The sequence below is a fragment of the Condylostylus longicornis genome, unplaced genomic scaffold (assembly GCF_029603195.1).
Source record: "Condylostylus longicornis isolate FDR11 unplaced genomic scaffold, ASM2960319v2 ptg000135l, whole genome shotgun sequence".
NCBI classification, from domain to species: Eukaryota; Metazoa; Arthropoda; class Insecta; order Diptera; family Dolichopodidae; genus Condylostylus; species Condylostylus longicornis.
In genome coordinates this window covers 12,829,900-12,856,590 of record NW_026578103.1, presented here as the reverse complement: position 1 = coordinate 12,856,590, position 26,691 = coordinate 12,829,900, and the positions used below count along the sequence as shown (strand labels likewise).

Below are 26,691 nucleotides of genomic sequence, written 5' to 3'. Positions count from 1 at the left end.
TTTCCTCCTCATTGACAAATCATTTTCTTAAAAATTTTAAACCACGATCACCTCATTTTTATACTTCTGATGTGTAAGAATAAGAACATACAGCACAATTGAACAACAAACAAAAAACAATTGAAGAGGTAAGTGAAGAGGTTAACTAACATTTTGACGACAATCGAGTTGCTCGGATCATTAAATTTGATATATTTTCAACTGTGATTACTCTTATAGCTAGAAACTTAATAGAAGACATTGAACATAGGAGTTAAGTAACAAAAAAATTAATATTTTTACAATTTGTTATAATAAAGTCTTAAGCTTTTCCACATAATTTTTGTCAAAATTTTAAAAATTCATCGAACTATATTGTAGATTTTATGATGTTTTTCAAAAGTATACTTAATATTTTCTTTTTAAAGTGGAGAGTATTATTTTTCCATTTGTACGTTATATGAATTCGATAAATTTTCAAAGGTTGCATGTAAATACAAGCAAAATCAGTACGATTCTTGCCATTCACTGTCTCAGTCTTCTGTCATCGGTAATATAATTATTTGGGCGATCTTTATATGTAGTAAGAGTTAAATAAAACAATTTTGGTTAAATTTTAGCAATTTTGTAAAAATAATTTTAGTTTTTTTTTTGTCTTTTTATTAAATACAGGATTTTTTCCTTTTTTTTTTTTTGAAAATTATGTTTTTATTTTAAATAACAAATTATTAAATTTCTTATTTCATCTACATTTTCTTATCACTTTATAATTTTACAAATACTAGATTCAAAAATTTTTGCTTTTATATTTTTTAAAATTCTTTTAATATTAAACTTTTTTTTTTCGCAAGAAAAAACTGAAACTAAAAAAAATAATTTTTGTAACTCAGTTGCTTTAAAGATTGCTGTAAATGTTAAATATAAGTATATGAATTTAGCCAACAAGTGAATTAACATTTAGAATAACATTTTATATTATATAAAATATTTATATACAATATACATATAAATATAAAGTGTGTATGTATGTATATTATAGATATAAAGTCAAGTTGTTAGTTTTCTTGCCGCATCTGCTATGAATCAAAAATGTTCTACATTATTATAATTGAATTTCAAATACATTTTGTTATACTGTATAATAGTTTCATTCCTAATATATTAAAAATTCTCTTTTTATTAATATATAAAAGTTTTTTCAAATATTCTGTAATTAGCAATTTTTACATTTTATAAGTATGTAGTACAATTTATAATAATTGTTTTTTAATTTTCACTAAAAATATTTTTTTTTCGAAATTAATTTATGTAATTTGAAATTCGAAATATATTTTCTTTTTCTTTCGTTATAATTTTAATGTATTAAAAATTTTCATACAATTATAAGTAAATTTGACTCCAAAGTAATTATTTTTCATAATTAAAATAGAAATTCAATTACAAAATGGCTAAGATGCAATTTTTAATTATTCGAAATATTTGTATAACAATTATAAGTTTAGAGTATAACAGTATGTAAAGTATTTTATTGTAAAAAGTTATACGACAATTTTAATTATAAGAAATATGAAAGACATGCACTTATATGAAATTTTTTATTATGCAAGTTACCAATATTGTTATACAAAATGAATTGCTTTTGTAAAATTTTACATTTAGAATTTTTCTGTTTCAATATTATTTTAGTTAAATTTCTTAAAGATTTTAGCTATGTGATAATTGAAAATATTATATAAAAACTGTATAACAGATATTATTTTATTAACAAATAAATAAATAATTTAAAATGAAAATTATTCTTATTATTATTAAATTATGCACATATTCTTAGTATAATAAAATGACAAATATAACAAAAACAACTTTCTGCCAGATCCAAAATATAAAATTTCAAAGAATTAAATGTGATTTTTAAGAATGATTGTGTAAGAGCCCTATATCTCCTATTTATATTGTCTTTTTTTATCATAATTTAAAATGTTCGGATTTTCATACAAATTTGAACCAATCCTGCAAACTGTCCAGACTATTATTACTTCAAATTTAATTATTTTATTAGTCTGGCATCAATTCTTCTTTCTTTAATATTAAAAAAAATAAATGTGAGAAAATTTTCATTTTACATTTAGAAATTAAATTTTTTTTACATTACAAAAGTGACATAAGAAAAAAGTGTATAGAAGGATTAAATATCACATGGCATCAAAATTTTGTTACGAAATTTTTAAAACATTTCATTTATAAATAGAAAAAACTTTAATTTAACACAATTATTCATACCGTTTGCATAAATTTATAGCTTTCCTTAACAGACATAAAATTGCGACTTTAAAGAGAATATTCAAAAATTTGGAATTTCGATAAAATTTTACTCGACTGGGCAAAAAACAAATTCATTTTTCACCTACAAAATATTTTTCTTTTAATTTCAAAAATTGCAATTATTTTATTTATAAAAATATAAATTTAGATTTTTCCCGGAAAATTTTGTATATCGAAATAATTGAAAATTATTTTTAATTGATTCATATATCGGTTTCAAAATGTGTTATTCATATACAATTAATTCGATTTTTCTTATATACAAATAACTTTATCTTACATATAGAAATTTTATTAAATGAGCCGGTAAATATAACATTATAAATTTTAAAATAATTATATACAAATGTGTACATACTATGCATACGTATGTCTTATGTATATTTTGTTATATTTATATTATATAAATTTTTATTCAGTCCAATCTTCGCTAGACCCTCCACCTCCATTAACAAATAAATCACTTTCAGATGATACTAAATGTCACCGATTTCGATTTTGATGATGATTTGGAATCCTTCCCGGTATAACAATACCTTTTGGTGGCCTTGGTAAACGTATTGCAGCTTTTCTAGTTCTTTGAGCTATTAAATAATCATCAGAACTTGGTATTTCAAAACAAGAACAACACCAAGTATCGCAACGTAACACTAAACATAATCCAGCTAAAATCCAAAATAATAATGCAGGCCAGGAATCTATTAAACATGACGACAAGAAAATTGATCCCAATGTTAATGAAATTGAGCATATAATTGGTGAAACATTAATTATATTTCCATTATACTTTGGTATAAATGACATTACAACACTGACCAAAAATATTCCTAAAATTAAAATAATTATTTTGTATTTTATAAATTCTTTTATTGTAACATTGCAGTTTTAATACAAACCAATTAGGCCAGTTATATAAGCAGGTAATAAATTACAATGAATTCCAAATAGTATGAGTCCGATACCAAATATAATTAACATAATTGCAAAAATTGTTACACGCCATGAAGCAATCGATGGTAATCTACTAGAACGATCTATTGGACCTGCTGTTGTTACTTTAACTTTTTCACGATATTCATCAACAATTGCATCAATATCAGTCGATGTATCTGAATCAGAATTATCAACACGCCCAGGAAATTCAAAATCAGTTGGCTAAAAGTTTCATAGTGTGTAAATATAAATTATAGATGAAGCATATTTTTTTAATAAAAAAAATCATATTACCGAAGGTTCAGCATCTGATAATATTGTAGATTCCAAATCATCTTGATCTCTAGGAATTTGACATGGGGAAGATGGTTCACCAAGTAATAACCATTCTTTATCAACATCATTTTTAATTTTTTTCTTATTTTTACGATTTGACTTTTGTCCAGAGAGTCTCCAATTATTACTACGACGACCAGATGGACCCTGTAAATTTTGATTTGCTGCTGGTAATCTACTATATGATAGGGAAGATTCAACTGGAAGACAAAAAACTTGAGGAATTTAAAATGTTTTTTTCAGAAAATTTTGACTCACCTGAATGTTGCATGAATTTCGGACGGAATGGAAAATAAAGCAAATAAAATGCTTTAATTAATCCAGAAAATAAATGACTTGCTGCCATTATATGTGTTAAATTTTGTAATGGTGCTGCAAATGCCATAATTGCACAAAGGGATCCTTAAAATAAAATTTTTTTTTTTAATATTGTATTTCTTGTCGAAATTGTAAATTTTTTCAAAATTTCATACCAGCAATAAAAATAGCTAAAATTGGATTGCCACTGTCTGGACTTTCATAATTAATTTGTCTTGATAAAATTTTAAATTCAGTTGTTGAAAAACGTACAATTAATTGATATAATTCTGGAAATAATTCCAAAAATGCTGCTGATGAAGTCAGCAATAAAAGGCACGCAGCAGCAGCTATAAATTTTTTAAAATTATTTTCATCTAAAATTGAAAAAAGCGGTACGGCTACATATTCATGTGCAGTCCTACAAACAATATAGTTTCCATTAATATTAAATATATTTAAGTGTAAATGGATAATTTTTTACTTTAAATGGACGATAGTTGATAAACATCCTGCAGCTAAAAATGTTGAACCACATACTAATAAAATTAATAATAATCCTAATAATCGTTTCCATCCTTGTATATTAGGCATTTCAGTTGGATAAGAGAATGTACTTATAGCAGAAGCTGTTAATAACTGTTTAAATAACCAAACACATTTATTATTATTAATGAGAAATTTTTCTTATTATTTAAGGTACGTGAAATGAAAAATTCAAATTCCTTACCGAATACAATCCATTTGGAAGAAAATAATTTTTATCCCATTCCTTATAATCACCATTATACCAAGAGACACAACTAACAATACCATTAATTCCGAGCATAGAAATTGTCATTATAATACTAAAAGCTTTTGAATTCTAAAAGTATAAAAAAAAAAGAATCAAGGACATTAGGAAATTAATTTTCGTTTTATTATTTTTATCACTTAATTTTGACTTTACACGTGTATCTCATGTTACCTGTACCTTATGTTTAAATATATATTTAAATACTTATATATATATATGTATGGTATGTATGTATTTTTAAATATGTATATAAAAAATCAATTTTCAAATTTGTTTTTAAATTTAACATTATTTTCATGATCCTTTTATAATTCGAAAAAAAATCGATTTTCTATACCCTTTTTTATTTTTATTTTTCATTAATCGCCAAATTATTTTCATTAATTTCTTTTAATTTTAATTTAATTTAATGCTTTCAATATAAATTTTCTTAATATGCTATTAAAATTTTTAGCATATTTTAAGGCTTATAGGAAAACACTCTTCAATCCAACATAAAAAAAAATTTGAAAATATTTTACAATTAAGAGAAAAATCCTGATTAAATTAATTTTAAATTTGTAATAAATACGATAATTTACGAATAGAAATTACAATATTCGCTCAAATTTCTAAAAATATTTTTAAATAACGGAGAAAAGGTTTACCACATTAGCATCCCATATTATTACTTTATGTGTTTCTTTTAAGTCTTCGAATTTTGAACTGTGAAAATATGCAAAATTATTAAAAAAATTGCAGCCATTTTGCATTTAATGTTTTGATTTTTCAGGTCAGAATAATGAACGGAAGAATATAGTTATTAAAAATTCTGTTTCCAAAAATTTTAATTAATCTGTACATGAGTTTTATAATGCAATAATGCAGTTTTTATATTCAGTTCAGAAACTCATTTTAAAGCTGAATTGAATTCCGTATTTCATATTTAATTTGGTACTATGCAATTTATAATTCTGAATTTAAATTCTGAATTTTATAAATTATTAAATTAATTAAATATTAAAATTCAATTTAATTATGAGTGCTTAACTACATTAGTTTGTTGACGATATTATTGCAATATAAAAACTAGTATATGAAAATATGATTGAATTTTAAAATCAAATCCGTGAAAACTTGAAAATTCTAAAATTAGAGTAATAAAATAATTAAATTTTTGTATTTTGTAATCTTATTTAAGGGTGATTTACATGTATGTGTATAAATATTTGCATCAATATTAAAATGTTATAGCAATACTCGTACAATAAATCCCACACAAAATTTACAGCGGGACATTAATCGTGATAATTATGAAAATAAATGGTTTCATTGTACTGATTGCAGCTTAAGAAAAAAACAATTCTCTAAAGATAAATTCTTAGGTTTTATTTGATTGTTCTCAATCCGAATATTATTCTAATAGAATCCTTTTATATTTTTAAGAAAATTTAAGCGTACAAACTTTATTTGCAAATTTTAACCAACTATAATTTACCTCTAATCCCAGCATAAACATTCCAGTTATTAGAAATACCACTCCTACTCCTAATACATCAGGCCATGGTTCATTCACAGGTGAATTTCTACCTATTATTCACAAAGAGAAAAATATTCCGTTATGTAAAAAGTTAAAAGTTAACATTTTTATTTAGATTAATTCTTTTTCTTGTCATTCTCTTATTTTCTCATACATATTTTTTTTTAATTTTTACTCTGCTGCGGTAAACTTGTTGCGTGATTATTAATAATTTTCATTATGTACTTGTATTTTCTTCACACACAATATTCAACTTATGACCTATTGTGGCTCTACTTTTTTTTTATTTTTGTTAACTTACTTAATTTTATCTGCATTTTTATGAAAACATATTTTTTTCTTGTTTTTTTTTTAATTTACCTAATATTAAAATCCTAGCTAATCCTCCAGTCATTGTGTCTACGCATATACTTAAAGTTCTTGCTAGTATTGAGCATGCCGTTAATATAGCTAAAGCATCAAACCATAAGGATAGAAATATACAAATAAAATCAAATTTATTACTGGCACGAATGTATGCTATTTGAAGGTTTTTTGTTCCATTTCGGCACATCGCTGTATACATATAATAAGATTCATGAAAATAAAAATAATATTATTATATAAAATATAATAAAAATGTAGTAATAATAATAATAATAATAACAAAAATTATATATAAAGGACGATTTAAGGATATTTAACGAAAATGTGAAGAAAAAAAAGGAAAAATAATAAAAATTAACATTATTTTTTCCCTTTTCATTTATTTTTTCCTGTTCTTGACTTAATAAATAAAGGATAAAGCAGGATTTATTTAGACATTTTTAAAAAGGATAATAACTTATGTAAATCTATCCTTTTTTCACATAATAAATTTGTATAAATTTTATTAAATATTTTGTCTTCTGTTACAGTAAATTACCGCAATCACTTAAACTACCTGTATAACAGTTTATTTTTTTTAGAAATTATAGAAATAATTTTCTTCATGACACCATCAGAATAACGATATAAACTTCCCCACAAATAGCTTTTTCAAGAAATTTTAAGACAAATAGTTTAAATATAACTCTGTTAATATAACAATATCCGAGCATTTAAGGTTAACTATATTGGATATTTTGAGCTGATAAACTTTATACAAATTACAAATGCAAATCGAGCGTAATTAAAAGGATCAGGTTATTTGAATTCAAAAAGAAAGAGAGAATAAAATATTAAGATAAACCATTTAAATCTTTTTTTATATTGGAAAAACCGTTCAAGAAAACAAAAATTCTCAGAAAAAGAGAATCGGAAACCTAATTGATGGATATAATACTCGTAAGTACAACGCTAAAATTTTATGAACGTTATTGGATTCAAAAATTGTTTTTTCAAATTAAAATTATTCCATGACATATTTAAAATTACAGCATTAAACAATGTATGTATAACATTTAGTTTCTCAATGTAATAAAGTAGAAGACTATAATTTTCGAAAATCTTTAATAATATTAAAAAAAATGAAGGCAGTCATTAGAAAAATGAAACGTCCTATAGTTAAATTATAAGCAAATTCTGAAATTAAGATAAATATTATAAAATATCAAAAACCACGCCATCATTATAAAATAAACCTTGCATGGAAAACGTTCGAAAGCCAAAGAGCATTAAATTTTCTTAATAATTCATCTCAATAATTGTGTGAAAGTGAGAGATAAATTGTGAGAAATAAATATCTTCCCAATTAAAACTGTAAATATTAAAATCTAATTATTATTTTCCTTTTCTTAACCCCATTAAGTTTTATTATTTATCCTTTGTTTAACCCTATTGGTGTATTCGGATCTTTAATAACTTATTATAATAAAAATTTAATAATATTTGAGTAATTTGAATATTTATGAGTAATTTGTGTTAGTGGTAATACAGTAAATTTAAATAATTTATTTATTCATGAATTTCAAAATCTTTAATTAAATTAGCAGTGATCTTTAAATATATGTTATAGCTATGTATGTATATGTAAAACATTTTATAAAATTTCTTTTTCATTTCATTTTATAAAATCTCTTCTTTCTATAACTACAATTCTTATTCTAGTCTATGAGTGATAATTAAAAAAAAAAATTGATAATTCGCACAATTTTCCATAATTCTAAAAATAGAAGAGATTCTGAAGGACTTTTTAAGCCTCAGGCAATTTTGTGTATTTTTTTTTTATTAATATCTTAATTAAACATAATTTATATATAATTACGCACTTTATATAATTATAATTAATTATATTATGCGAAAGATACCTAATTTGCAAATAATATTATGCTATAATATAAGAATAATTTACGCTATTTTAAGCATAAAATCACTCAAACGAAAATAATTAATTTTAAGGATAATCCATATACTGGTTTGATTAATTATATGTAGGTAGAAAAAATCAACCTGTGGAATAATATGTTTCTTATAATTTAATAAGAGATGTGCATAGATATATATTTATAGACCTAGCATGGTGTTCATCATAGTCACTTCATTAAGGATTTTACTCAAAAAAGAGTCTCTAAATAATATTCACAAACGTATAAAGAAAGCTTATTACATGCCTCTTTTCAAAAGGATAAATTCATATACAAAATAAATATGTACGTATATACGGTATGTAATTGAATTTATTCTATTTTTAACTTAAATAATTTTAAATTTTTTAAAACATTTTTTATAATTTTTAAAGAATTTAAACTTTAATAATGTTATTGAAATAGTTCTAATATTGAGAGTCATATTTTTACGATATAAAGATGATGAAAGTAAATGCAATTGAAAAATTACAGTAGAGAAGAACAAATCTGTATAAATAGGGCGAATTTCGAGAAACATCTAAAAATTATAAATGTCAAGCGTGATCTATTTGAATTAGAAACGTTAAGTGTGTTATCGAATTTCAAATAAAATATTGGATAAGCAATGCATGCATTCAAACCCAAAAATATTAGGAAATGTTTTTTAGAAAAACAAATTAAAATTTTGATTAAAACAATTGTGTTGTTTCTTATAACTTATAATTCATAAGTAATTTCCCGTTGAAACTTACAAATTAATCAAGCTTATTAAAAATGATTGGTCTTCGGAGATTTTATTGAGAGTGCGGAGAAATAATACGTTCATGACACTCATGATGCATCTACAATTCCAAATCTACACCGCAACTACATTTATATACTGTAATTCCACAGTAGTACGATTAATTATACTCAGATTTCTTTCAATTCGCTATGTACATTTTATTTACACAACAAAAATTTAAAATTTTCCTTATAACACCCCAACTCCTATAAACGTACACTATAGATTCAAATATAATTTAATACAAATCCGATTCAAATATGTAGGCATAATTTGTTCTTTTTATTATAATTAAAAAATGAAAATTAATATGTTTGCTTTCACTTCTTTCTAATCTAAGAGTGAAAAAATCTTAAATAATACGCAATTAAATGTAATGAAATTTAATCCACTTTTTCCGAGAACTCAAAAGACAAGCAGATAAAAAATTAATTTTTCCTCGAGTTCACTTTGATTTTCGATTATTAATTTCGTCCTTGTTTATAAAAATGCGTATTATATTCTATTTATTATTTATTTGTATACTTACGTTTAAAAATATGTACATACTTATATACTTTTATATATATACATAACTGTCATTATTTCGCATATTAAATTACGTCAAAAAATTTTCCTTCTTTCATACCTTTTTCAATTCATTTATCAAGGTATCTATTTATCGTATATATAAAAAAAATATTTACTTTGAATATTATGTAGATACATCCTTACTTTATTCAATGCTAAAATCACCCTTGGGCAAACATTCGAAATGTAATTGCTCAATTGCTTAGTTTAAGAAACAAGTGTATTTTCGTGCCTCTCGTTCTACTTTTTATTTATTTTTATTTTCATATTTTTTTTATTTTTTTTTTTTTTAACATTTTTTCAAAAAAATATATGAAAAAAATTGTTTATTAAATTCATTCTGTTCGTTCGTCCGTCCGCTCGTCCTCCCTAAAAGTTATAGCCCTACAAAGCCCTTGAAATACCGTTTTTCAACTATTTATTGCAGGAAAACATAAGCATTTTTCAAATTTTGAATACGCAGAAAAGTACTGGTGGGCTTACTTAAAACAAAATGGCCGTTAAAATTTACCGTTATCTAAAATCCGGGTTTTCCATATTTTTTATCGTTTGAGTGACATCTTTTTTCTCATAGACTATTGATTATTTGATATCGTTTTTCTTTTAGACCGCAGCTTGTAGGAGTTTAAAATTCTAGCAGCTTTTATACACTAAAAAATAGTTTATTTCGTTAAAAGAAAATTTTTTCCCACCTCCACTCCCTCTCAAGTCCTTCGTTCATGTCTCGAGGATTGTAAAATTTGAATTTTTGGCCCCTTATACGTATTTCCAAAATGCCGTTGTTTAAAAATATTTTTATATTTTTTAACGCCTATTAATATATTTCCATTTATTTTTCTTGACTCACGCAATTAACCCTTACATTGTATTATTTTATTTTAGTATTTTAACGCAGTATTTTAACGCCTCTTTAAATTTTTTTTGTTTTATTTCAAAAACTGCATGCATTTCTTATCCTAAATGTATGCAATCTTTCAAATATATTCGTATATGAAGAAAAGTAATTTTAATAATGCAGTACCTACATAGATTGTTTTTAAAAGCAGTATTTCCAGTTTTTGAAGGAAAAAGTGCTTCTTTACAGACCATTGGTTTGATCCAACATTAAGTATATTTTCTCTTTTTTCATCCTTATTCTATGATTCTTAAATTTTTTATTTGAAAATTTTATTTCTTGTTTTTATTTTTGTTTATTTTACGAAAATATGTAAGATTCTGTGAAAAAATCATTCCTCTTTTATTGGTGATTTTTCTTAATTCAAAATCTTTTTGGGGGACAATTCGAAAAATAATATTGAAATTCTTGGAAAAGAAAATTCTTTTCGACTAAAAGAGGATAAAATTTCTAAGAAGTTTAAATTTTAAAACAACCATTATGTCAAATTAAATTTTTTGCGATTTTTGTCAAATTAAATGAATCAATTAATTTTCTAAAGTTGAAATATAAATCTGCGATATTTGATTAATGATTTTGAATTAATCAAAATCTGGCGAAATTCATAAGTATGAAATATTTATAATGAGCTATGATTTCAATAATAATTAATAAAATTAATTTTCTTTGGTAGTTTTGTAAAAAGAAGTTTGGAAAAAGTATTAAAAATACTTTGGTATAGCAGTAGAAATTTTAGTACCAGTGTAAACAAAGATAATTATACGATGACAGTAGAATTTATATAAAGAGACAGCATTATGCAAGAAGAAGTACAAAATATATTTAAAGAAAAGTCAGGAGAGTTAAAACAATGACAAAGCAACATTCAAAAATATAGGAGAATCAAAAAAAAAAGAAGACAATTTCTTACAGAAATTGATGGACCCAATTCTGCTTAGAGTAATACTATTTTGAGTTTGAATTCATTATTAAATACAAGGATAAAAACTTTTGACTTGTGGCTTAAGTCAACTGGATCGGCGCAATCAAAAAATATATATATATATGTTTTTTAATTGATCAACACATCTAGATTTAAAAGAACTCTAGATTTTTGTAGAACAATTTTATTTAATGAATTATGAGCTCTTCTATGAAATTGCTGAATGACTTGATGTGTCTTTGTTTACAAACACTCGTCCCGATAATATGAATCCATAATAAGTTGAGATTGATTAACCTAAGGTAAGAATGATTGGGAGTTTAAAATTCAACCTATAATCACATAGTAAATTAAGTATTTTCTTTTACAAATTTCTTTTCAAAAATTCATGGAAGTTATTCTTGCTTCAGGCATCAAAAAAAAAAACAAATTTGAAATTATTTTTATATCAAAAGCAAGAAAAAAATTTGAAAATTATTTTGACCTCCAAAAATTTTTTATTGAAATTTAATATAAATAAATATTTTTGGCAATGAAACCTGCCTATATTCACATTCATGTATGTATGTACACAATTTATAAAAAAAAAAATGAGAAAAATACGCAAAAAGAAAATAAAATTTCTATTACATACCCGATACAAATCCATAAAAAGCTGCTAATAATGTTGAAAAAACAGCAATTGGGCCACTCGTTTCATTATATGCTACAAGATAAATAAGAATAACAGTTCCAAGAGCCCATCTTCCTCCTGTACCTTGTGGAACAATATCAAATATCCTAAAATGACAAAAATTAAAGAAATAAAATTATAGCATAAAAATCCTATACTCGCTTTATTGAATAGATTCATTTGGTGAAAATGAATTGTCTTAGTTAAGGGCCCCATTATTAATAGTAATAAAAAGAAAAATAGAAAAAAAAAAATTAATCTATCTTACTGAGAAATTCATTTCGTTATGTATGGGAAATGAGTAATTATTCCCGTAAATTTACCAAAAAGACAATTACTCATTACTTCTTTTTTTTTTGATTTAATTCTCAACACTAGCTATAAAGAATTAATTTTAGAAAAAAAGAAAAGTTTTTTTTTTTTGTGTTGAAAAGTTGTAATGGATTTCATTTTGGGATTTTTAAAATAAATTATCATTTTTAAGAAATAATAAAATTTTTGGAACGAAATTTAATTTAAATTCAAAGTAGTTTGCTTTCTACAGTGAAATTTTTAAACAATAAAATTGTAGTGAAAATATTTAATAAAATATTTAAATAAAAATTTTGTTTAATATTTTATTAAACTTGTTTTCCTTATGCAGTTTCATTTTTATATTATATTTAATTAAATGTTGAAACACTGTACAGGTATTCATAGATATCAGTGAGCAAAGCCACTAATATTCGAAAATGATAGAAGAGATTTGACCACCATAACTTCTAATGGAGGACATTCTGAGCATCAAATTTGGGGCTATACTTTTGAGCATTGTCGATTGTATATCACAAATAAAAGGAAAAATATAGATCATGAAATCATTAAACGGTGCGATATATCAATATAAATAAATGACTTCTTGTTTAAATACAATGACAGTATAAAATCGAAGAAAATTGATACTGAAAAATTGTGTGATAATCCCTCACTATGGTTTAATTCACCCAACAGCATATATGTATAGCGCTATAATCCGTATTTTGAAAGAAAACAAACACTTACAATGGCACGTGATTTCCTTGGCCTTAATTTAAGCTCCGATTTTAATTCCAATTGAATGGAATTTTAATGTTAATAAATCTCATTTTATCGCATTATTTTACTAATTTCTTATTTTAAACTGTTAAATTCTTATTTTAAACTGTTATAAATATTATAATTATAATTCTTATGCTATTTTTCTACATATAATGCAAAAAGAATCTGTTATACTCGTAATGCCATTTTTAATAAAATATACAATAATTTTCAATGCAATAATTTTCAAGAAGTCTAACTAGCATTATACGTGACTTCACACTTTAAATATAAGAAGAGAAAAAAATATCATGTGCAGAACATTATAAAAAAATCTTGATGTATTTATGTAGAGGTACGTGAATAAGATTTTGTTATATGTTTATTTTAAACTATAAATGTATAGTTATAGAAAATAGTTTTTAATAAGAACAGCCTTGTATATTATTTTTGTACAGTCCAGCTCGTATATAATTCCCTAAGCTTCAAGCTGTGCTAGATGGACGAATCTAAAAAATGTATTTTATTAATTTACGAGTACGTACGGATTTGTCCAGTAGCTAGTCACTTTGAATAATGAAATAACAAGCAAAACTGAATTGTTTTAACAAATCTAACTATAATGAATCATGCACGAAATGACAAAAAAATAATCCGAAAAACCAAACAGCAAAAACGTCCTTCTTTACTTTAATCAACTTGAGTGAAAATCTATACTTATTTGAAGTATGCAGAACACAGTACATATGTGTGTTTGTATATACATAGATACAAAACTAGAAAATTCACAAATAATTAAAGTCATATGAGTAAGTATTCGGTGTGCTTATAAATGGCACAGACTGTGTATAATAAAAAAATACAGCAAATAAAAAAAGAACATTTTGTATTTATGAAAATACAATCATACTTATATTATCCTTTTTTTATCCTTTCATATATTATATATAAACAAGTATTTGAAATATTTTAATTTTTTGTTATATACATAAGTGTATACATTAACACATAATACATACATTATATTCTCATATTTATATAAACTAGTCTACATACTCGTATCATGTACAAACTTTTCTATATATGCAAAATCAATTCAAAATTTTTCCTTTTTTGAAATTTGCTCATACAGTTCTCATATTGTCTTGTATATATTTTGTATATATTGTATACACATTGTGCCTACATTGAACGACATGTTAATGAGATTGCCATATAAATAATCCCAAGTATTGTAAAAAATATAACAGTGTATTGCAACATTTATTTCAAGCTTTGTTACAATAATAATAAATGTAATATAATTATGTAAAATAGTTATTTAATATATTGATTTGGCCAAAAATCTTAAAATTATAAAGCATTCATGAAAAAAATAAAGAAAAATTTCCTAATATATCTAATTGGTATAAAATTATTCCCCTCCAAACGTAAAATTCATGGCAGAAATTGGCAAATTATGTGCGAAATTTTATTTCAAATTTTAAAAAAATATCAATTGATTTATGAAAATATATGTAGAAATAAGTGATGTCATGATATGTAGAAAGTCATTCTGTGATTCCCGAAACTAGTTTGGTGAAGCTGAAGAGGTATGACCTATTGTTCGCAAGAGTATGTGCGCTATTACTATAATTTAAACAACCCAAAAATCAGTAAAAAATTAATGTACCGCACAATCTAAACCGAAATTCCCTTTCACTTAACTGGAAGTTTCTAGCTCATCTACCTACATAAATTTTTTGTACGGCGTTTTTAATTGCCATTTATGATTATTGTGCCATTAGGCTCCTATTATACTCAAAATGTGTAAAAAGTAAAAATTAAACTTGCAAATGAGAAAGTTTCAATGTATATACATCAAGGATTTTTCCAGCCTGGTAGATTTTCTGATTTTAAATTTACAGGTTAATAAGTTCCCTATGAATCTCATATTATCAGATGGTAGGATACTTAATTAATTAATTGATATCTTATGTTTCAATTCTTTGTTCCTTTTTAAAATGATTAAATTTTTTGTAAAACTCCTTGTGCCGCATAAGTAAGTAAATAAACTCACTGGCACCGGTAATTTAATATAAAATGGTATAAAACTACAATATACTAAAGAAATTCCATTAAAACCTAATTACCAATTATATAAAAAATTAGACCCAGATGTGTCGTATATCCAAAATTATAATTTTAGTTTTTATTCCGTATGATTGATGGTAAAAAAAAAAAAAAAATAATTTGAGAAACCTTGCAATTATATGAAGTCGCAATATTTTATACATTATAAATTATGGATTTTAATAAATATACAACGTAATGTACGTGCTACATTCATATGAGTAGGCAGGCACATTTGGAATATATACACTTAAGTATATGATGATGATATAAAGATTGACTACATATTGCAAAATTCATGCTTAATACCCTTATATAGAGAGTTGCTCCGCTCCTATTTTTATAATATTCATAATTTATTTTCTGTTTTCTTTTTTCTCTTCTATTTTTAGACTAGAGGATAAAATCCCATATGAATCGATTAAATTTTATGGTGTTAAATTAAAATCAAATAAACGAACATTTGTATTTTTTGTTGCAGAAAATTTATTTTTCGTGATTGTTTGAAACTGATTTCCTATTTTTTTTTTTTCAGTAACTGCGACGACACATAAAATGAAAAAAAAGCAGAGCAGAAGCGATGAAAATGATTATTAAAATTTTTATTTTTTTCATATTTTTTAATATATGCTTGGTATATATTGTATATAAGATATTGTGTATGTAAAAACGCGAAAATTTGTTTGTAATAAGAAGAAAAATAATATGAAATTAACAAAAATTTAATTAAAAGGACGCTAAAAAAGGATGATTAATTAATAAAAAGTTTTTTGAAATTGAAAAGGAAAATCATGATAATTACAAAATTAATATGAATTTCAATTATTTGGTGGGGTAAGGCGGAATAAAAAAAGGACAACTATTAACATTGAAAATTTCAAGTTGCATGCAATCAGTTCCAGAACAAACTTTAAAAAAAATTATGAAAGAGTATTGATTAATTTGATTTAATATATTGGATAACTTAAGGGCACACAAATTTATTCTCTATATGAAAAATATGTCTTGAGAAAAATTAAAAAAAAAAATTATTATCGGACAACTTTATTATCCTTTCCTTATTAAATTTTTTGAATTGAATCGAGTTAGAATGAATATTCTAGGATTATATTTAAAAAATCAGAATAAATGTGACGTCATTCAAAAATTAAATTAAGTAAAATAATTTTTAGTAAAATATCCACACTTCAACATATTTATGAACAAAAAAAAGAATAATTCATCAAATAAAAAACAAAAATTAGTTATGTAACTTTTATTGTGGAAATCTTAAAGATTTTGATAACGAATACACCTTGCAGGGATATTAGTTAAAACTTTTTGAAAAGGGAAATAACAAATTTTGATTGGTTCAATTCTTATAGAAAATACATTTTTAAGCCCCAAGGGTGATCAAAAGTTTCTGTAGAAAATTTGATTTTTACTATCAATTTTGAAAATTTTTTCTTTATTTAAAGTAAAAGTAAAATAATATTTTTATTTGATTTTGTATAATAATACAACCCGTACTTATTACACAAACAAATATACATAGAAAGTTAAATTTGCTTTGTATACGAGGTCTTAATGGTTCACTGAAATTAAATGAATAAAAAGAAATATTTTGGAATAAATTCAAAAATTTCACGTTTAAAATCTTTTATAAAAAACTGGAACACAAATACATTTAACGAAATAATTCTGTATTATGCTCCAAATTCTGATATTAAATAAGAAATATTATTTTGCTGAAATATTTAAAAAAATCTAAGTTCTAGTTTAAAGTATAATTTAAATCATCTTTCTATCCTCACTATTTTTTTTAATTTAGAAATACTACTAACAGTAGGTTAGTAAACAATACTAACCACATCATACAATACAAATATTATTCATATAAAAATCAATTTAATTATTAAATTAATTGTTAAAATAAATTTTATTAAACCAAACTAGGTTTTATATTAAGATTTCTTAGCATTTCCAATTCCTCGTTATTATAGCCCTAAAAGTATGCAATTTTCTTAGTTTTTAGAAAATTTTGATTTTTATTTATGTTAATTGGTCTCTCAAGTTATGATAGAAAATAAAATATTCAAAAAATTTATAACAAACAATTTTTCAATTAAGTAATTAAGTATATTTATCCCAAAAAAATTCAATTCCAATAAATTATATAACAGAAAATAAATTTACAATATTATAAAATAATGCATTTAAATTTTATAAATTTCTGCTATATAAAAAAATAACATAGGTTCTTTAGAAATTAAGATTTAACAAATTGAAGTAACCGGTTGTTATACATTATTTTTCTTTTTATTTTGCACATTGATAACGTGGCAATTTTAATAAGAGAATCAAGTAGTTGTTATACTGTAGCTCGAAATAAATAATATCTTATCATAAAATTTTGGACATAAACAAAAAAATAATCTGTTAGAAAATAAACAATAATATATTGTGAAAAAATTCAAAAATTACTTCCCCCATCTCAAATCCTTGTAAACCAAGAAAAAACGCAAATCGAGTGCAATATTGTTGAGCAATATGATTTGTGAAATAAATACACCAAATTCAGCTAAGCCTAGCTAATTTATTATATAAACATTTTTATCGAAGCTAAATAAAAATACGTACGGAATATTTTTGTTAAATGTTTTTTATCTAATTTATTGATTAATTTTTTTTTATGTATGCTTATACAGCATAGATAGAATTTTCCATCTATAGAAAATTTTACTGTATTTATATAGAAAACACATATTTTCCACATGTTTGATAGCTTATCTTTTATTAATATAAACATAATATATACATACGTATTTAATTAAATAAAAAAAAGTTATTTTCAAAGGTTTTTCATATTGCTAGATAGCTAGTTAGTTATGTATATGTATAATAAAAAAGTATTTTTCAAAAATTGCATAAATTACGGCGCGATTTATGTAAATTGTTCTTTAATAAATTTCAATAAAAAATGTAACGTCAAGGTTACTCGCATTTTAATTTGGAAAACTGGAAGAAAATAGACAAAAATTAAAAAATTTTATAAGCTAACAAAATAGAATTTAAATTTTTTTATAAGACCAGCTTATTAACAAATTTCAAATCGCATGATTTTTATTGGTATTATTAGATTTTCCTTTTTATTGCAATGATAACTTCTTTTAACTAAAATCAAAATATTATTACGATGACCACAATAAAAACAAAATAACCATCTACACGTCATTTCATTAATTTCAACTTAAAATTATTCAAACATAGCTACCCCATTTTCGAAAACATTGTTAAAATTTTTTTAATGAAAATTAAATAAAATAAATAAAAAGGATTCTGTCTACATCACAATTTTATTTTATTCCAACAACATTTTCTAAACACAAAAAAAAAACCAAAATACTTTTCATAAATTAAAACTTTATGGTTGCAAATATAAAAGAAAAAAAAAAACAAAAAAAGGTTAAAAATTATTTTCAAATTGAAATAAAAAAAACATAAAAACAAAAATTTAGGTCCCTTTCTTTCTCAAATAGTGTGGTTAAAGTAAGATTACATAAAAGTGCTAAAAAAAAAAGAAAACATAAAGAATAAAAATAATTTTTGCCCTTTACACGCTCTCTCTCTCTCTCTCTCTCTCTTTCTTTCTCTCTGCATGCAATCACTTAAATCCATGTGTATAGGCATTTATTTTATTGCCTATTACACCAAAAAAAAAAAGAAACATTTTCAAATCTTATTATACTACATATGTGCAAACGTATATGTCAGTATATATACAAATATGGTATCAAAAATTAAAATTACGGCACAAAATCATCAACATTACTGTGTAGACATTATGTATATAGCTAGTATATATGCGATAGTTATATATGCTTTAACTATTCGCACATATGCTGTAAATTTCCTCCTCTCATGACAGTAGAGAGAAATCCAAATAAAAATCACTTTTCACAATATATATACCTTTTTGCCTTTTTCAATAAATAAAAACAAGAAATAAAATTTAATTGAAAATTCGAACTTTTTATAAAATCTTGAAAAGTCACAAGAGAATATAATGAATAATACATACATATGTATATTAAATAAGATATTAGAATCTAATATGATATTATTTGTGTTAACTTTCATTTAACATTATATGAGTTACAGTTATATACATAGGATTTCATTGAAATAGGTTGAAATTATCGTGAATGTAATAAACTAGGTAATTGTACTCATAAAACACAATATTGTTAGAATATTCATTCTATATGATACCGTAGTATGTATACGTGTGTCGTATAAGTATATTAATGGCGTATATCGAATACACAATGTATATATATATACATTGTTTTTATGGTAATTTTTTTCAAATCCCAATATTATAAGAATATCTGCATATATGAATATAGGTATAGTTAAAATAAGGTTATATATGAAATCATATTTACATATATTTTTTATATATATGTTTTATACACATATATATGTATAGCTTAGCATATGTAATAGAAGTATGTTGTGTGTTAAAAAGAAAAAAAATGAAATTTCTATCGATTATTTTTGCTTTCCTTTCTTTTGTTCTTCCTTTATTTATTAATTTCTTTTTCTGATCTTTTTTTTGGAATCGTTGTTTGTAATCGATTTGTTACGAAATCACATTGTTAAATTCCAAAATAATAAATTTTTAATAAAATCTTCTTTCCACTTTTCTTTATAAGAAAAATTTTCGTATTTAATTACAGAACGTTGTTAATTGTTTTATAAAATACAAGTTTTTATGAGTAATATAATTTGAGTTAGCCCTCCTCTAATTTACAAAGAAAAAAAAATATTTTTCAAGCATACTTACTTTTCGATTTTTCCACTCATATTTCCATTAAAATCATTCGATTTCTGATTTCATTAAATTTATATTTAATTTTTTTTTTTTGGGATTTTTATTTAAATATTTTTTTCTTTATGAATTTTCACATTTTTTCAATATTCTATTAAAATTATTTTTTGTCTGTTATACAAAATATCCTTCGAAATCGTTTTTCGAAAGAAAAGAAACTTTTTTTTTTTTATTTTTTTTTCAAGGTGGAAATGGAATAAATCACACAAAAACAAACTTAAAATATACAATAGAATAATAAAAAAAAAATTTTATATTTCACTTTGTTTATTGTTCAAATTCTCAGACAGGACTGAATTGAACTTTTTCCTCATTTTAAACATTTTCTCTGTGTATTTGATTTTAAGCTTTTTCATTGTTTATTTCATTTTATATTATTTATATACACATATACCGTTATGGTACATAATAATACATAATGTTCTAAAATGAAATAAATAGGAGTAAATAAAAAATAAATAAAATATTCGGAAGTAGAGAGCTTTCAGACCGGCGCAATGACTCCTCATAACACGTGGTCTTCACTTTTGTTTACATTATTTTATTTAGGTACACAAATTGCATGTAATGAACAAACATATACACACACATACATATATGAATACATTTTAGAGCCAGTAATGGAAGAAAGATGTTAATGAATTTTTAATTACTTTTTGGTATATGTATATGGAAAAGAGAATGTCAAAAATAACGGAGTGCAACGGAAATCTCAAATAATTTTCATCTTACTAAATATAATTTTTATTTATGGCGGGAAATCTTGTCTTAATGTATCCTTATTCATATTTTATTTTTAAATTAGCTAGTTATCTGATGTTTGTTTTTTAATTTTTATATTTTAATTATATTTAAATATTTCGTACTGATTCAATGTATACAATATGTGTTTACATAAACACTCCTTTTTAACACTTTTCCAAAAATTTTTTGAAAAAAAGTGCTTATTAGTTTCACTCTATTCTTCCGTCCGTCCGTCAGTCCGTCCGTACGTCCGTCCGTCCGTCCGTGGAAACTTTTTTTGTTTACAAAACTTTTACACCCTTGAAGATAGAAAGCTGAAATTTAATACGTACATAGATCTTTACTAGAAACTTATTTCTGTAGAACAAAATTTTTACCTATCTCCCCCCTTCTAGAAGTTACACCCCCCCAAAACCCTAAAAATGGCCTTTTTTAACTATTTGTTGCAATGAAACCATAAGCATTTTTGAAATTTTGCCAACGCAGAAAGGCAGTGGCTTGCTTCCTCTAGCGCGGTATACTATAGTTAAACTTTAGAAAAACAAAATGGCCGTTCAAATTTACCGTTATCAAAAGTCCTTTTTTTCCAAATATTTGATGTCGTTTTTCTTCTAGACCCCAGCCTGTAGAAGCTGGAAATTTTAGGAGCTTTTAGACATTAACAAGTAGTTGATTTCGTTAGAAGAAAATTTTTTTTCGTCTCCACCCCCTCTCAAGTTATCGCCTCTTGAAATTCGTAAAATTTGAATTTTTGACACCTTATATTTCCGAAACCGCAAGCTTTTTTAAATTTCTATAAACGCAAAAAGCTAACGGTAAATTCCATCACATTAAAGAATATAATTATTTTTCTTAACTCACACAATTAAATCTTAAAACCGAGCATTATGTTAACCCCTTTTTATATTAATTTTGGCTTTATTTTGAAGGTTGCGTAAGTCGTTCAACCTAAATATATGCAATCCTAGAAACAGTTGTGTAATGAATGAAAATGATTTTAATAGTGTGATAGATATACATAGACTGTATTTAAAAGCAGAATTTTCATTTGTTGAAGGGAAAAGTGCTACAATACAAACCATTGGTTTGACCCAACTTTATTATTTTACTAAAATAGAAAACTTAAGTATTGAACTTAAAACAAATCTTTTCTAAAATAAGTTTCGCCTAAATATATGCAAAGAAATCCAAATTTTTTTTATGTTTCGTTCATATTAATTATTTTTATTGTAAAACTAATATAAAATTTTAAGATAACGTAATGAAATTATGAAAAATCAATTTTTCATATAGCTATTGTTTCAATTTATTTATTTTTTTATTTATTTATTAACCATTATATTTACATTTTTATAAATTGCAACTTCGTGAAGGGTATATTCAATTTAGTTTATTTCTTGATTTTAATGGGTATATTCAATGTGAATATATTCTTACTCAGCTTAAAATGTTGCGATCATTTAGGCATGTTCGTCCGTCCGTCTGTCCGTCTAACCGATGGCACGATAACTCAAAAACGAATAAAGCAATCAGCACCAAATTTCCACAAGTTTTCTTTTTTCTGACAAGGGTGGCCGCTGTTGTAATTGGACCAATTCGAACAACCAATTGGACCAATTCGGGTAGTTGTTACAAAACTCAAAAAGTTAATTTTAAATATTTGGTAAAATAAACTCAGATTTGTGTTATTGTGACATTTGATAGTAATGTGTCCAATCGCAGGTCACATGTATTCCTGTCCTGAAGTTTTGGTGGAATCTCTTGAGAGGTTCGGGTAGCTGCCACACATCTCAAAAACCAAATATTAACTTTTGACCTTTTAACATATTAACCAAAATAAAAGCTAAACACTTAACTCAAATTTCAAGTTTTTCTTTTGGCATAACTATATATGCAGCCGTTTCAAATTTTAATAATTCCTTAAACAATCGAATTTATTTATTTTCTAAATTTTCTAAAATATTTTTTATAATATTTAAATACATATTATATAATCTTCTAATATGTTATTTGTTTATTAATTATTTCACATTTATACTTGTACGCATTTGAATTTTTTAAGGTCAATAATAAAATTTGTATCAGGTGTATGTAAATGCAATAATATTTATGTAACACTATTAGAGATAAAAAAAAATGAGAAAAAGTCTATTAACATATCTCTTTGAATTATCAGTTAGAAAGATTAAAGCAAATTTTTATCAACAATAAATATTTAAAGTAATAAAAAGATATTCTATGGTGAATTACCCGATAAACAATTTTGAATATTTTTTGAGAAAAATATTAAATTTTCCCATGATTGCTGAAAAAATACATGTTAAATAGTAAAAAATATTATTTTTATAATAAAATATTCACAAATACAGTGATTGCACACAATATATTAAGAAGGTTCAAAGAAATCACACGAAAATTAGAGAAAATATTACAAAGGTGCGTTTTTAGAGATAAATTATTAATTTTAATCTACGCAAATGAAGTAAAGAAATCATAGAATACACAATTTTAAATTGAATAAATTAAGGATTGACTTCTGAAGTAAATAATGAAATTACATGGTATCTTTACATAAATTTATTTAAAAGTAATTAGTGATTCAAAAAAATATAAACAAAATTATTTCAAATAAATTTTGAAATAAAATTTAAGATTGTTATACGGGTTTTTCAAAGCTTTTTAAAATTCTTATCTTTCACAAATTTTGCACATTTCTACGTCACTCGTGCACAACAAAATCTTATAAAATTTCTAAAAAATTAAAAATAATAAAAAATATCTTAGTTCGAATTTAACTCTCTAGCTGGTCAAATTGTAGCAATGTCAAAAATAATTTCCGATTCTGAATGTTATAAAATTATATCGAATTTCTTAAAAATCTCAGCACAGAAAACAATTTTAATTCATAATTATGAAGTTAAACAAAAAGTTGGTGAAGTTGTAGGATTTATGGGGGAATACTATGGCTTAAAAATATGCTATTCTATTGTAAATTTACTAAAATTTTTATTAGTCAAAAATAATAATATTTATAATTTCAACAGAACAACAATGAATCACAGACGGAAAATTTCTTTTTAAAAGTTGTACCGGTAACAAATCCTCTTCATAAAAAAGAAATTGAAGAAAAAGGTTTCTTTGAAAAAGAAATTGGAATTTATACAAAAATTTTAAAGGAATTGGAACCATATTGTAAGCCGAATTTAATATTTATAATTACAGTTTTAAAATCAACATTTATTTCACTAAAAAATTATTTAGGTGATGAAAAATGTTTTGCCAATTGTGTTTACACCCGACCTGATATGATGGTATTCGAAGATTTAACAACAAAAAATTATTACAATCTCAAAAAAAATGAAATGTTGACAATGGAACATTTTAAAGTAACGTTAAAAAGTCAAGCAACATTACATGTAAGTGGTATGATTTATGAGTACAACACAGGAGTAAATATTGGTGAAAAATATGAAAAATATCTACATGAAATTCAAGTTAACATTAATAATACTTGGTATGCCGCTGGTTTAAAGGTAATCTCCTATTTTGCTTGATAGTACTGTTAAATATATTCAAATTTAAAATTAATATAATTTTTGTTTATTACTTTTTTTAGGGAATAGTAGCAATTGCAAAAATCCATCCAAAATATCAAAACAAAAACTATCAAGAATTTTTCCAATCCGAACTAATAAATTATTTATTGAAGGCTGAAGAAAAAGTTAAAATTTCAAAAAAATATCGTAATGTTTTCTGTCATCGTGATTCATGGGACAAGAATTTATTATTTAAATATGATAAAAATGGTTTACCTATAGGCTGTACCTTTGTTGATTTTCAATTAACTAGATATATTCCACCAGCGATGGATGTCCTTTTCTTTATCTATATGAACACAAATACAAAGGAACGTGAAAATATATTAGAAGAATTATTATTATTTTATTTTAATAATTTACAAGATAAAATTTCTAAAAATAATATATCGGATAAAAATGTGATCACATGGAAAGAATTTTGTGATAGTTGTCAAGAAATGAAATTAGTTGTTTTAATATTGTGTGCAATGTGTTTTCCTTTAACAAAATTACCTGAAGGATGGGCCGATAATATGAAACAAAATCAACAAGATAAATTCAGTTATTATATGACAGTTAATCGTGATGAAATGTTGCTCAATCTAATGAAAGAACATGAATATTATAAAAATGTACTGTTTGAAGTTCATGAAGAGTTAATCCACTACATTTGGAAGGACATTAATGGAAAATAGCTTTATATTGGGTGAACTATGCATTACGTTAAGTTTCTGTATGCTCAAATTATTCCAATGTGTTAGAAAAACTTTTTTACATTTACATTTATTTTTGTTTTTCGCGATAATTTTTCCTTACTTGTTTTTCTAAACGTATTATTGTATTCCTCAAATTCTGTTAAAATTCCTCACTAAGTTACTCTACTGCATAAGTACTTCTTCCAAACATAGGTATGAACACATATTTATTAGATATATTTTTGTATATTTTGTTAATCTAAACACCAAATGTTTTTCAATTAACATTATTCTTTGTAACACAATAATGCGTTTACATTTCTAAAAGTATATAATAGAAAAGTCAAATATTTAATAAACTTGCAGAGAACTTGAATAATGAATCTTTTTTTACATATAGTTATGTACATAACTATATGTACATAACATTTATATGTAAAATACGAAAATTATATTGTAAAATTATACCTGCAGAACCTGCAGTTATATAAAATATAACAGATGCTATAACCTATTGAAAATTCAAAATGCAACCCTAAACTGAAAATTGAGGTTCATATTATAATTGACATTGTACATAAAATTATATATACACATATACATACATACATATATATGTACACATGAATATTCTGACATAATTTTTATTATTAAATCAGACTAAATTTATTTTCATACTCGTATATCACAATTGTTTCTTTATAGATAATATTCTTATTGAAATTTCGCTAGACTTACATTTACAAGATTGAAATCTTAACAAAACGAAACGAGTAGTGTTGCCAAAAACAAATAAATTTACTTATAGTATATCAAAATTTTTTGACAGTTTCGCTTTATGTGAAAATAACATTAATTCAACTGTTCAACAAATATTTAAATAAATTTTCGGTAAGTTTATAAAATTTATTTTCAATATTGTCAATTTCAATAAACCTTGTAAATTTTTACAAAAGTATGTATAATGATTTCTCAATAATGATTTCTTGCATCTGAATTAAGTTGATGGGCAAAAACAAATCAATTTTAAGTGGAAGAAAATTGAAAATTAAAGTTAACAATAAATTTAGCAACGTCAACATTTTATAATTTTGATAAATTTTTTGATAAAAAAAATTTTCCATTTATTTAACTTAATATCACTTGCAAGATAATCATTTTAATAACATGTTGTCAACACTATTATCATTACAGTATTTTCTAATGCTAAATTCAAATGTCTATACAACATCATTACACATTTGCATTACTGTATTATATTTGTACATTTGTTTGTGATATATGCATATAGATAATTTTAA

The 26,691-nt window shown here is 23.8% G+C and overlaps 2 protein-coding genes across 6 annotated transcripts in view; one reads left to right on the top strand and one right to left on the bottom strand.

The window, feature by feature from the left end:
- Nucleotides 1-679: 679 nt before the first annotated feature.
- LOC129615490 (probable cationic amino acid transporter) lies at nucleotides 680-24,964 on the bottom strand. Of its 5 annotated transcripts, none has more exons than XR_008697462.1 (12): nucleotides 20,329-20,648; nucleotides 12,294-12,439; nucleotides 6,543-6,737; nucleotides 6,141-6,232; nucleotides 4,598-4,732; nucleotides 4,352-4,506; nucleotides 4,044-4,288; nucleotides 3,829-3,972; nucleotides 3,529-3,785; nucleotides 3,198-3,456; nucleotides 2,660-3,128; nucleotides 680-836 (listed from the first exon to the last, which is right to left on the bottom strand). XR_008697462.1 is itself a non-coding variant. In XM_055530743.1 (11 exons), the coding sequence occupies exons 3-11, from the start codon at nucleotides 6,733-6,735 to the stop codon at nucleotides 2,785-2,787; spliced, it is 1,824 nt and encodes a 607-aa protein (XP_055386718.1). In that variant the 5' UTR covers nucleotides 6,736-6,737; nucleotides 12,294-12,439; nucleotides 24,930-24,964; the 3' UTR covers nucleotides 2,392-2,784. The 5 variants fall into 5 exon arrangements, 3 of the variants coding, with proteins under 3 accessions (XP_055386718.1, XP_055386716.1, XP_055386717.1); XR_008697461.1 differs by lacking the exon at nucleotides 680-836 and adding an exon at nucleotides 1,431-2,383; XM_055530743.1 differs by lacking the exons at nucleotides 680-836; nucleotides 20,329-20,648 and adding an exon at nucleotides 24,930-24,964 and having other exon boundaries at nucleotides 2,392-3,128.
- The window catches only part of LOC129615189 (uncharacterized), a 17,391-nt gene continuing 13,523 nt past the window's right edge, over nucleotides 22,824-26,691 (top strand). Inside the window, exons 1-6 of the mRNA XM_055530288.1 lie at nucleotides 22,824-22,885; nucleotides 23,487-23,553; nucleotides 23,902-24,105; nucleotides 24,162-24,309; nucleotides 24,379-24,650; nucleotides 24,734-25,389. Coding sequence (XP_055386263.1) covers nucleotides 22,824-22,885; nucleotides 23,487-23,553; nucleotides 23,902-24,105; nucleotides 24,162-24,309; nucleotides 24,379-24,650; nucleotides 24,734-25,389 — 1,409 coding nt within the window. The remainder of the gene's footprint in view (nucleotides 22,886-23,486; nucleotides 23,554-23,901; nucleotides 24,106-24,161; nucleotides 24,310-24,378; nucleotides 24,651-24,733; nucleotides 25,390-26,691) is intronic.